Genomic DNA, 10,542 nt, shown 5'->3' with positions numbered 1-10,542 from the left:
CTCGGTGTTAGGAAAGGTTAAAAATGTCTTTAGGCCTTTAAAACTGAGATGTGTCTCAATGACCACGGAGGAGCCTATGCCAGCATGCCATGAGAGGCGATGTAGCTTATTACTTGTTCATTTATACATTTAAATGCATTATACGTTGTGTTCAAGGGTCTGAGGAATATTGTGCTAAATTCAGAGGCCACAACTTAATTTATATAATTTACAGTAAAAACTGATATAGTGTACAAGTTATTCCTCTTATTTTTCTCAAGGATAATTCACATGCACAAGTAAAGGGGAAGTCAAGGAAATCTGGTGAAAAACTGGAACAATCTCTGAGCATACGTACAAGGCAGTAATGTGGATAAGGAATCAGGCCTCAGCATCACTGAATGTGTTTGGAATTAAAAACTCATAAAAACTATCCGATTATTAGACTGAACTTTGGATGGTGGGGGAAAAGAATCTTTAATTTACGACAAATACTGGCTTTGGTTCTCACATAATTTTGTTTGGTATCTCACTGTTCACAGCTGAGTTATATTCTGGCTGCAAAACACTCATAACACTTAGAACCTGAGTTATGTAAGTAAATCTACTTACTACTCATGAAGTATTATCATGTATCGTGTAGTTGATGTGGTTTCTGCTTGATTTTGTTTTGTATGTGTTTTTTTATATATATTTAATGTAATGGTTAAGATAATAAAATAATAATGTTAGTAATAAAGTTCATTTAAACAGCTTTATATACATGGTAACCTAGATAAAATTGGTTGGATAACCTAATTAGATAAACTTTGGAACAGGGTCTGACTTGTGAAATTATTGGGGTGGGTTTAGCAGTCTTTGAGTGTGTTCGGTATTGTTTGATGTGGGTTTGTTGTCACCAAGCTCTCAGATAAGAGAATTCTGCACATACCGCCTTCAACTGTAGCCAGACTATAAAAGTCGAAAACTTCATGACCGATCATTTTTGAAGGTGACCCACTCACACAGTTGTCCACTCTTTGGTCTAACAATTTTAATGTAACATACGACTGGATGTTCAAATTAATGCAAAAACTGCTGTAGTTGGTGTATTCAGTTATAAATATTTCCAGTGAAAATGGATGCTGTTCGCATGGTAAGCATTATCAACTATTTTTCTTATTTTGCTATAGTTTGTATACTCCTTAATAGACTTTATTTATGTTGAAGCATTAAATTACTTTCTCAGACTAGTTGTTTTAATGTTAAAAAGCTATTTATGCATGTGAGTAACTGTTCTTGTTTTGGTTGTAGGTACCTTTCTCTTCTGTGGCTCTTATATACATGATGTCTTTGCTGCCTCTGTTTGCCTCTCAGTTTAATGGCAAAAACTCAACAGGTAGAAAACATGGTTTGCCACAGTGCTATAATTTTAAAAATCTTTAGCCTCATAATAACCACAGTTACAAAAGGTCTTTATGAGCATTAATTGTTGTATTTTCAGTTACATAAATGACAGCCGTATTATACGAACTTGATTAAGTGTAAATAAAAATAATGTCTGAAATGACTAAGAAAACATTTTAATTTTAGAAAACAAGTTGTCTCCAAACACTCAGTGAGTAGTGTATAAGTGAATACTTCAGATATCTCAAAGCCTCAACATTCAGTTTAGTCACTACAGTTCTAACAATTGGTTCATTATTGAGAAACTCTGAATATTTCTAATGATCTTTTCAGATGTCTGTTATCTGATCTTATCTAGATGTCAAATTAAACATTTATGGACTGTGAAAGGATTAAAAGACATTTCTTTCATGTAAACATTTTGTACAATAGTTTTCTGTTAGACATATTGCTCAAATGTCTTGTTCCTATCACCACTCTGAACAACACAACCTCAGATATATTTCTCTAGAATGGAACATTTCAAATTATATCTGAACCTGAATGTGTTTGTTTATATTTTAATGTCTTAATTAATTATGCAGAAATATTGAAACATCGCCTGTATATTCCCATTCAACTAGTAAAATAAACTTGGCATGTTGACAATAACTTCCAGTGCTTAAGATTAATCAAGCCGAATGTGTGTGTGTACACAGTGTATGTGGGACCCACATTTGTCCAGGAGGCTTTGAGGAGAGCAAAGGCATTGACTGATGCTGCTTATGCCCACACAAGCGAAAGGTAACAGAGAAGCTTGTGTTTGTTTTATCCAATAAGTTAAAAAGTTATAATGGCATTTTATGATTTAACATTTGATTGTATTTAAGATGAGCAATGTTTACCTTTTTAACCGTCAAGCTTATATTAGTAAACGTTTAACAACATGATGAATATGTATGTATATATATTTTTTTATATATAGTGAATGCCTGAGCTACTGTTCAGAAATTTACATCATCATGCTTTTTATATTGTTTAGTTGCTGTGATGTTTCTCTCTCAGAGTGAAGATGTCCGTATCTGAAGGTTCTTTTCGGCCCACTGACCTGTTGGCCCAGTTTAAACAGATAGGTTCTCATACTAGAGCTCATATTAGTGCTGCAGAACTGCTGGACAACACTGTGGAGGTCATCAGAGAGATGGTTTACACTCACACTATGGCACGGCCTAATCATACTGGTACTGACATAGATAAAAACATATTGGCTCAGGCCAAATATGCTTCCAATTATCTAGTGAAACAGTTATGCACTATAGTTCATGTCTCTTTATCCAATTTAGAAGGGCATGTTCTTATTCAGGTAAGAAAAAATCTGGACACTGCATTTGACTTATGTGTGTGTCAGAGCTGTTAAGTTTCGAGGACATGGAGACTTTGTTGGAGGCTACAGGATGTTCCACAGAGATGAAGAAACCTATGTGCAAGTCTGACTGCCTTTCAGAACGCTACCGCACCATTACAGGCCACTGCAACAACAGGTATTTCACACAAAATGTTGCAGAGGTGCAATAATCTATACAGTATATTTTATATTTATTATCAAAGCCAATGCCACTTTACTGTATTTTTAAGAATGTAAAAGTGTACATATTGCAAATTTCTTGTTTTCTTTATTTCTTCTTTTTTATTTATTTATTTATTTTTTTTTATTAGTGTTTATTCTATACATAAACAGTTGCAACTGTAACAACAGCAATTTCCCTCTGGGAACAATAAAGTATTTCTGAATCTGAATCTAAATGATTACTTGATTAAAAGTAAAGCTTCTTTTCAAAAACATCTTAAGCAAAGGAACAAAACAAGAGAGCAGTACAAAACTAGTGTACACACATAGCCAACAACAAACAAAAGTATAATGTATGTATTTTAGCAGTAATTATGTGATGGGTTTCTGCTGTGTGTGAAAAGGAACTGTTTGATTCTTCTACAGGCAGAATTCTATACTGGGGGCGGCCAATACCCCATATTCCCGCTGGCTTCCGCCTGAATATGAGGATCTTCGTGGGGCACCCAGGGGCTGGTACCCTCAGCATACCTATCACAACTTTACACTCCCTCCAGTAAGACCTCTCTTATAATAACACTGCATTGTTTCATTATCAGGCAAACTGTACTGCTCATATACATGCCATTTCCTGTTTCTGTAAACAGCATGCGCCCTTATTTGGACATTGTACATTTCAGTTTCTCATTTCATAATAACACAGTTCACATATTAGTGCCACAAATGTTACTGAGTGATTTATTTTTAGAATTTTATGTATAGCAAGTCTACCGTTTAGTGCTACATAATAGGCCTAGGATTTAGGGATTACAGGAGAAAAAGAAGTATTTCAAACACATAATACAAGATGCCATAACACCTGTTTAGTGAGTGTTTTGAAGTGAAAAAGTAATTGGAATGACATGACTGCAAAATCAACAGATTCAGGTAAGAAATGTTATCCTTGGGAAAAATGTAAGCATTATGGATTGTCCATGAAAAATGTGAAAGAATATGTGTAAAATTAGTAACAAGTAAACACAATCAAAAGAGTCATCAGTGTAGGACTTTAAAAAACCTATAAATCCTATAAAACAGTGTCAGTGTCGATGCTATAAATAGAAAATTTATTTAGACATAAAATATGAAAGCTAATTATATATATTGTATATTCGTGTGTGATAACCAGGTTTTTGTATATATTTGTGTGATAACCACACGGTATAGGTTCGTACAGTGTCCCAAGAGGTGTTGTACACTAGAAACGAGAACATCTCTCTGGACCTCTCTCTATCTCACCTGCTAGTTGAGTGGGGTCAGTGGATTGACCATGACCTCGATCTGACTCCTCAGAGCCGAAGCACCACCTCATTCCGAACCGGAGCTGACTGTACACAAACGTGCAGCAGAGACACACCATGCTTCCCAATCCAGGTGCAGCCCCCACCTCACACACATGCAAACATTGATTCAAACTTTTCAGTCAATAAAAAAGATTTTAGCAACCCTGCTTATATCTGATTCATGAATCATTAGAATATACATTTATGAAGTATGATGAACACTACCAAGCCTCCCAAATCATTAAAAAAGTTTTTAAGCCACCAGTGTGTCCCCAAACTTTTGATTGAAACTGTATGAGCAAATACATCTATAATGACAATGTGTATACAACTAGTCTATTTCTCTCTCTCTCTGCTTCCCTATCGGTCTCTGTCAATTTTCCTCTCGCAACCCCCCAACCCCCGCCCAAGATCCCTTTCTCTGACCCTAGGACTCGTGTTCAGAGCTGTATGCCATTTTTCCGCTCTGCTCCAAGTTGTGTTGGTCCTTCAATTGCAAACCGTCACAGAGAACAGCTGAATGCCATCACAGCCTTTGTAGATGCCAGTATGGTATATGGGAGTTCAGATACGCTGGCTCTCTCTTTACGCAACCTGACTTCCCCGCACGGCCTGCTCTCCCACAACCAGCTGCACTCAGATCATGGCCTCGAATACCTGCCCTATCTGCCCCGCACAAGCACACAGCTAGACCCCTGTGGCCCCCGCCAAGAGAACAGGCCCTTCTCACTCTCAGCAAAAAATACTGCAAATAGCTCAGCGTCCATGGGGAACCTCACATTTTGCTTTCAAGCAGGTAGGTTTACTGGCATTTTTGTAATGAGTTTGTTACGTACACTCTAACGTGTAATGACTATTTTAAAGACGTATCTCTTGTTTGTAATTTTGACTAGTGTTTGTTTGTAAAAGTGAAGCTGGGGCAGTGGTTCCCAAATGTTTTTCGGCAATGCCCCCTTTTGTAGATGACAATATTTTCAATCCCCTCCTCACTCCAAAACAAAATAAAATAGTCACCAATCAATTTAACAGTGGAAATATTACACCCCTGCAATAGTTCTGCAAACTCTCTCGCCACCACCTACCCCTTTGGGAACCACTGTCCTAGGCCATGTAAGACAGGCAGTGCTGTATTCTCTCCAGGGGAAACTTGTGTATAACCCCCTACTCATTGATTTGCTAACAACTAGATGTGTAATTTGTCAGTAGGCCTCTTCTGTCTTTTGTGTTGTGCTGGGTGTGTTTCAGGAGACTCACGAGCCAATGAGCACTTGGGAATGATAGCTCTACACACGTTGTTTTTGAGGGAGCATAATAGATTGGCTGAGGAACTTCATAAACTCAACCCACACTGGAGCCCAGATACACTGTATCAAGAGGCCAGGAAAATTCTTGGAGCTGTCCATCAGGTTAGAGCAGTGGTTTTCAATGTTGGTTATGTATAGTTTTTCAGTGGAGTATAGGATAATGAAAGATGTAGAACCTCAGAAACAAGATTGGGAAATACATGAGTTATAAAGTTTTATCCAGAATTTAGTTATATTTGAGTAGAGTAACACCTTTTTTGTTTATACTGATCTCTCTCAGGTCCTGACATGGGATCACTACTTGCCACGTATTCTGGGGCCCAAAGCACTTTCTGAGCTCATGCCTCCTTTTAAAGGCTATGACCCTAAGGTTGACCCCAGTATCACCAACAGTTTCTCCACAGCAGCCTTCCGCTTTGCCCATGTGACTGTGCATCCAGTGGTGAACCGACTTGGACCTGGATATCAGCTCCACTCTGAATATCCACCACTGCCCTTACACCAGTCACTGTTTGCATCCTGGAGAGTAGTGGAAGAAGGTGAAGTTTATATTCTGTTTATTGGGGTGGTACGGTGGTGCAGCAGGTAGTGTCGTTGTCACACAGCTCCAGGGTCATGGGTTTGTGGGTTCGAGCCCTACTCCGGGTGACTGTCTGTGAGGAGTTTGGTGTGTTCTCCCTGTGTCCACATGGGCTTCCTCCGGGTGCTCCGGTTTCCTCCCATTGTCCAAAAACACACGTTGGTAGGTGGATTGGAGACTCAAAAGTATCCATTGGTGTGAGGGTGTGTTGCCCTGTGAAGGACTGGCGCCCCCTCCAGGGTGTGTTCCCACCTTGCGCCCAGTGATTCCGGGTAGGTTCCAGGTTACAGACAATGAATGAAGGAATTCTGTTTATTGATAACATTGTAGTTAAACATTATTCAGTTCTTATTATTTCATATCCTTGCGAAATGGTACATGAAATCTGTTATTATTTAAAAACATAATTCTAGATATGAAGTGCATGGCTTTGCACAACTGATGATCAGCAGTCTTGTTGTAGTTTCTCATCCATTGCTAAAATGCAGGTTTTTTGTGTAATTTCCCCAGTTTTCTCTCTCTCTCTCTCATTTTTTAACACATACAAAAAACATTCAAAAAACTTAAGGTGTGGGTCAGATGTGTTAGATTGTGGCTTTCCAAGAACAGCAGTGGTAATCTCTGGTTGGAACATGAAATTTGTATCTACACTTAATTAATTTCTCCAGGAATTATAATTTTTTAAAAGAAAAATGGGGTGTTAAATGAGTATTCCTGTTGCAACTAAAGTTTAACATAAGTGTTTGTTGACACATTGTAATACAGAGAAAATCATAAACCAACCAACAAACAAATGTATGATGAATTGATTGATTGATTAAATGGTTGTTTAGACACATCCCAAAACTATGTAAAGGCCGTGTACTCTCTTTATGCTGTTTTGTGTAAGAAGAATTATCTCTGTAGGTGGTATAGATCCAGTGCTGCGAGGGTTGTTGTTGTCTCCTGCAAAGCTGCAAGCTCCTCAGCAGATGATGGTGGAAGAGTTGACTGAAAGGCTGTTCCAGGCTCAGGGAGGTTTGCCGCTGGACCTGGGTGCTCTAAACCTGCAGAGAGGACGAGACCATGGTCTGCCTGGTACTGACTGTCATACACATGAAACTAAAACTAACAGAACAGTTGCAGAACATAGTTAACTTTTTGCTTACATTAATGTTTAATATACAGTACATATTGAAACGAATCCAGAGACCTCTTCCAAGTAGTGGAACTATGTTCACTAAGCATCATATAATACCTTTGTGATGAGTTATAGTGTTGTGATTCAGAACACAAACTCAGTAATTCTCTTGGGCCTGAATGCAATAATTCTCACAGAAACATTCCATATTATTTTTTAAGCCTTCCTAGTAGAGTAGAAGCATTTGCTGCAGCAAAATAGCTAAAAACTACCTATCAATTTCAGATTGTCTACACTTTTTCACATATTCAAAAAGTTTTAATCACCATCATTCCCTCTTACTTTACAGGGTACAGTGCATGGCGCCAGCTGTGTGGCCTCTCAATCCCAGCAAATGAGTCAGAATTAATAGGAATTCTAGGAAATGTGGGCTTGGCGAAAAAGCTGCTTAGTCTGTATGGCACTGCCCAGAATGTTGATCTATGGGTGGGGGCTATCTCAGAGCCAGCACTGCCAGGCGGGAGAGTTGGGCCTCTGCTAGCCTGCCTGCTGGCCAAACAGTTCCGAGCACTCAGAGATGGAGACAGGTGAGCAGAAGGAGAACAATTAGTGAGAGAATAACCCCATTATTCAAAGCTAGATAGATAGATTTTAAAGAAGATACCCCATCAAACATCCAATTGAACATGCTTGCATATTTGCATGACATCTGATTGCTTTTCCTTTATAATTTTCTATATTAATTAGTAGAAATTATATTTCTAATATGAAGGTAAGAGTAGAGAAAAAATGCTAATGGCATATGAATGTTACTGTGTCTTTGTAAGGTACTGGTGGGAAAGAGAGGGTGTTTTCAGCTTTGTTCAGAGAGACACATTGCGCACTGTGTCACTCTCTCGTATCATCTGTGACAACACACACATCCGTCTGGTGCCCTCTGACCCTTTCACTCGTACACTCCACCCTGACCAGCTTCTGCCTTGCACAAACCTCAAACACTTTAACCTTTCTGCCTGGAAGGAGCCTGACACTGGTATGTAGAACAGACACTGTTTATAGTTGTTACAGGTACTATGACGGATCTGTCCTTTGACATTTCTTATTCTGTCTAACTTACTAGAGTGTACAAAATGGCTATTTTGACTTGAAACTACATGTGAAGGGTGATCATTAATTGGGCCATCTACAAAATTTGTTGAGTGTAGTTTATTGAACCTTTTCTTATCTTTTTTTTTTTTTTTGGCGGCATGGTGGTGCAGCAGGTAGTGTCACAGTCACACAGCTCCAGGAACCTGGAGGTTGTGGGTTCAAGCCCCACTCCGGGTGACTGTGTGTGAGGAGTGTGGTGTGTTTTCCCCATGTCTGTGTGGGTTTTCTCCGGGTGCTCTAGTTTCCTCCCATGGTCCAAAAACACACGTTGGTAGGTGAATTGGTGACTCAAAAAAGCTTCCATAGGTGTGAGTGTGTGACTGGCACCCCCTCAGGATGTGTTCCAGCCTTAAGCCCAGTGATTCTGGGTAGGCTCTGGGTAGACCTTAAACTGGATAAGCAGTTACAGACAATGAATGAATGAATATCCTTTTTTGTTGTACCTTATTTAGATCCAGTGTGTGGTTCTATTCCTCGTCTGAAGGTGGGTTTCTCTGTACTGTGTGACTCTGCTGTTCTGTACCAGTGCCCCCCTGGCTACCTTCTTCTCGGGTCTACACATGTCACCTGTGACCCCAACACACACCTATGGACCCCACAACCACCTACCTGTCACGGTGTGTATGTAAACGCAAAGGTGTTTAACTTTGAAGATAGTAAAAACTATATTGTACTTGTTTGAAACTGTCTTCAGGTTATTATACTAAAAGAAATATTACTTAAAATATATTGAAAACAGTTGTTTTTTTATAGATATCGATGAGTGTTCCAGTCAACCTTATGTCTGTCCTCCCAACCTGCAGTGCCTCAACACACCAGGCTCCTTCATCTGCTCAGGTATACATTGTCCCAAACAAAATGATGGAGCTTTCATGGCATTTAAAAGAAGTCTTTGTGTTCATATGGAGCAGAGTGTATAGAGAGAGATTTGAATCAACTCCGTTGACTGCAATGGACTAGTTTTTTTTATAGCATTAGCAGATCATGGAGCCTCTAAATAGTTCCTGGAAGTTAGCGGCACACACCAGCAGCGCAGTAGAGTTACAGCAGAACAGACGTGTGTGAGATGCACATTTAAAGTTTAAGACGTTTATATTTTATATTATCAGCACATCTATATCCAATTAACAAGTGTGTTAAAGAGTGTTAGCAGATTTACCACTAAATTAGTAAATTTGGGGAATATTAACATTAAATGTACGCTATAGGACTTCTGAGTTAAGTATGAGCATAACAATGAAAAGCCGGAAATGGCAAAATGTCACGTGTGGCATCACACTTCATAAGCAGATATGGCTCTGGTATTGAGTCCCATTAGCAAGAGCAGAAACAATAGCTTGTATTTTCCCCAAGTGTGTCATGGCAATGATATTATTATCTCAAAAAATTATCGCATATCTTACATTTTAAAATAACATACTATACTATACGTCATCATTTTCACAATGTAAGTAATTTTTTCAAGAAAAATAATGATTATTACAGCAAGTCAACATCTTGTGGGTTATGTAATTAAATAAAAAATATCAATTTAAAACACTGCTTAAAAAAAGAGTAAAACCATTCATTCATTAGTTTATTTATTTTTTTAGTCATGTATTTAGGGGGGTTACTTGGCAGGGAAATGCTTACAAATGTTGGTTCCTGCTCTGAATCCTGACATGGGAAAACTTTGTTTAATGCGAAATTATGCACTTTTATTTGTGTAAAGTCCATAAAAAAATCACTGTGTTTTCCATAGAATTTGCATCTCCCTCTCTTTCTGCCTCCTCAATCATTGCTGCAGTCATGGCAGTGCTAGCTGGGGTGGCCATTATGGCCCTAATCATGATCATCTACAGAAGGTGGGGGGGTTTCTTTGGACTTTACATTTTGAAAAGTCAACTGCTGGATTATATGAAGTTGATGATTCTTAACATTTATTTTCTTGTAGGTTTTTTATCAGAAATCCAGGGCCTGTTAACAGAACATGCTGTGAGAGGAAACAGTGAAAATATCAATGTTCACTTGAGTGCATTCATTTTTTTATGTTTATTATTTATAAACTAGTAAATTTGTACTCAGTGGAGAATGACACATATATTGTGTATTGTAACAAGCCTTTCATGCTATAGCCAAGATCCTTTCCTCTTTATTAAGTTAAAACTGGTTTTAGG

The 10,542-nt window shown here is 38.4% G+C and overlaps 1 protein-coding gene across 1 annotated transcript; it reads left to right on the top strand.

Moving 5' to 3' along the window:
* The first annotated feature begins 1,096 nt into the window (after window positions 1-1,096).
* epx (eosinophil peroxidase) lies at window positions 1,097-9,068 on the top strand. Its single transcript, XM_066668831.1, has 13 exons — window positions 1,097-1,114; window positions 1,273-1,357; window positions 2,064-2,148; window positions 2,410-2,585; window positions 2,753-2,885; window positions 3,338-3,467; window positions 4,645-5,029; window positions 5,479-5,639; window positions 5,818-6,076; window positions 7,024-7,194; window positions 7,587-7,824; window positions 8,065-8,270; window positions 8,839-9,068. The coding sequence occupies exons 1-13, from the start codon at window positions 1,097-1,099 to the stop codon at window positions 9,066-9,068; spliced, it is 2,277 nt and encodes a 758-aa protein (XP_066524928.1).
* Window positions 9,069-10,542: the final 1,474 nt, after the last annotated feature.

Source organism: Hoplias malabaricus, chromosome 4, assembly GCF_029633855.1.
Source record: "Hoplias malabaricus isolate fHopMal1 chromosome 4, fHopMal1.hap1, whole genome shotgun sequence".
Classification (NCBI taxonomy): domain Eukaryota; kingdom Metazoa; phylum Chordata; class Actinopteri; order Characiformes; family Erythrinidae; genus Hoplias; species Hoplias malabaricus.
The sequence above is the reverse complement of the archived record's forward strand: the minus strand, read 5'-3'. Positions and strand labels throughout refer to the sequence as shown.

What these genes read in the sequence shown, in the direction of transcription:
- epx (XM_066668831.1), top strand. An exon ending in ACAGGCCACTGCAACAACAG is followed by an intron (nt 2,886 to 3,337) that starts GTATTTCACACA and finishes ATTCTTCTACAG; the next exon opens with GCAGAATTCTATACTGGGGG. An exon ending in TTCTTGGAGCTGTCCATCAG is followed by an intron (nt 5,640 to 5,817) that starts GTTAGAGCAGTG and finishes GATCTCTCTCAG; the next exon opens with GTCCTGACATGGGATCACTA.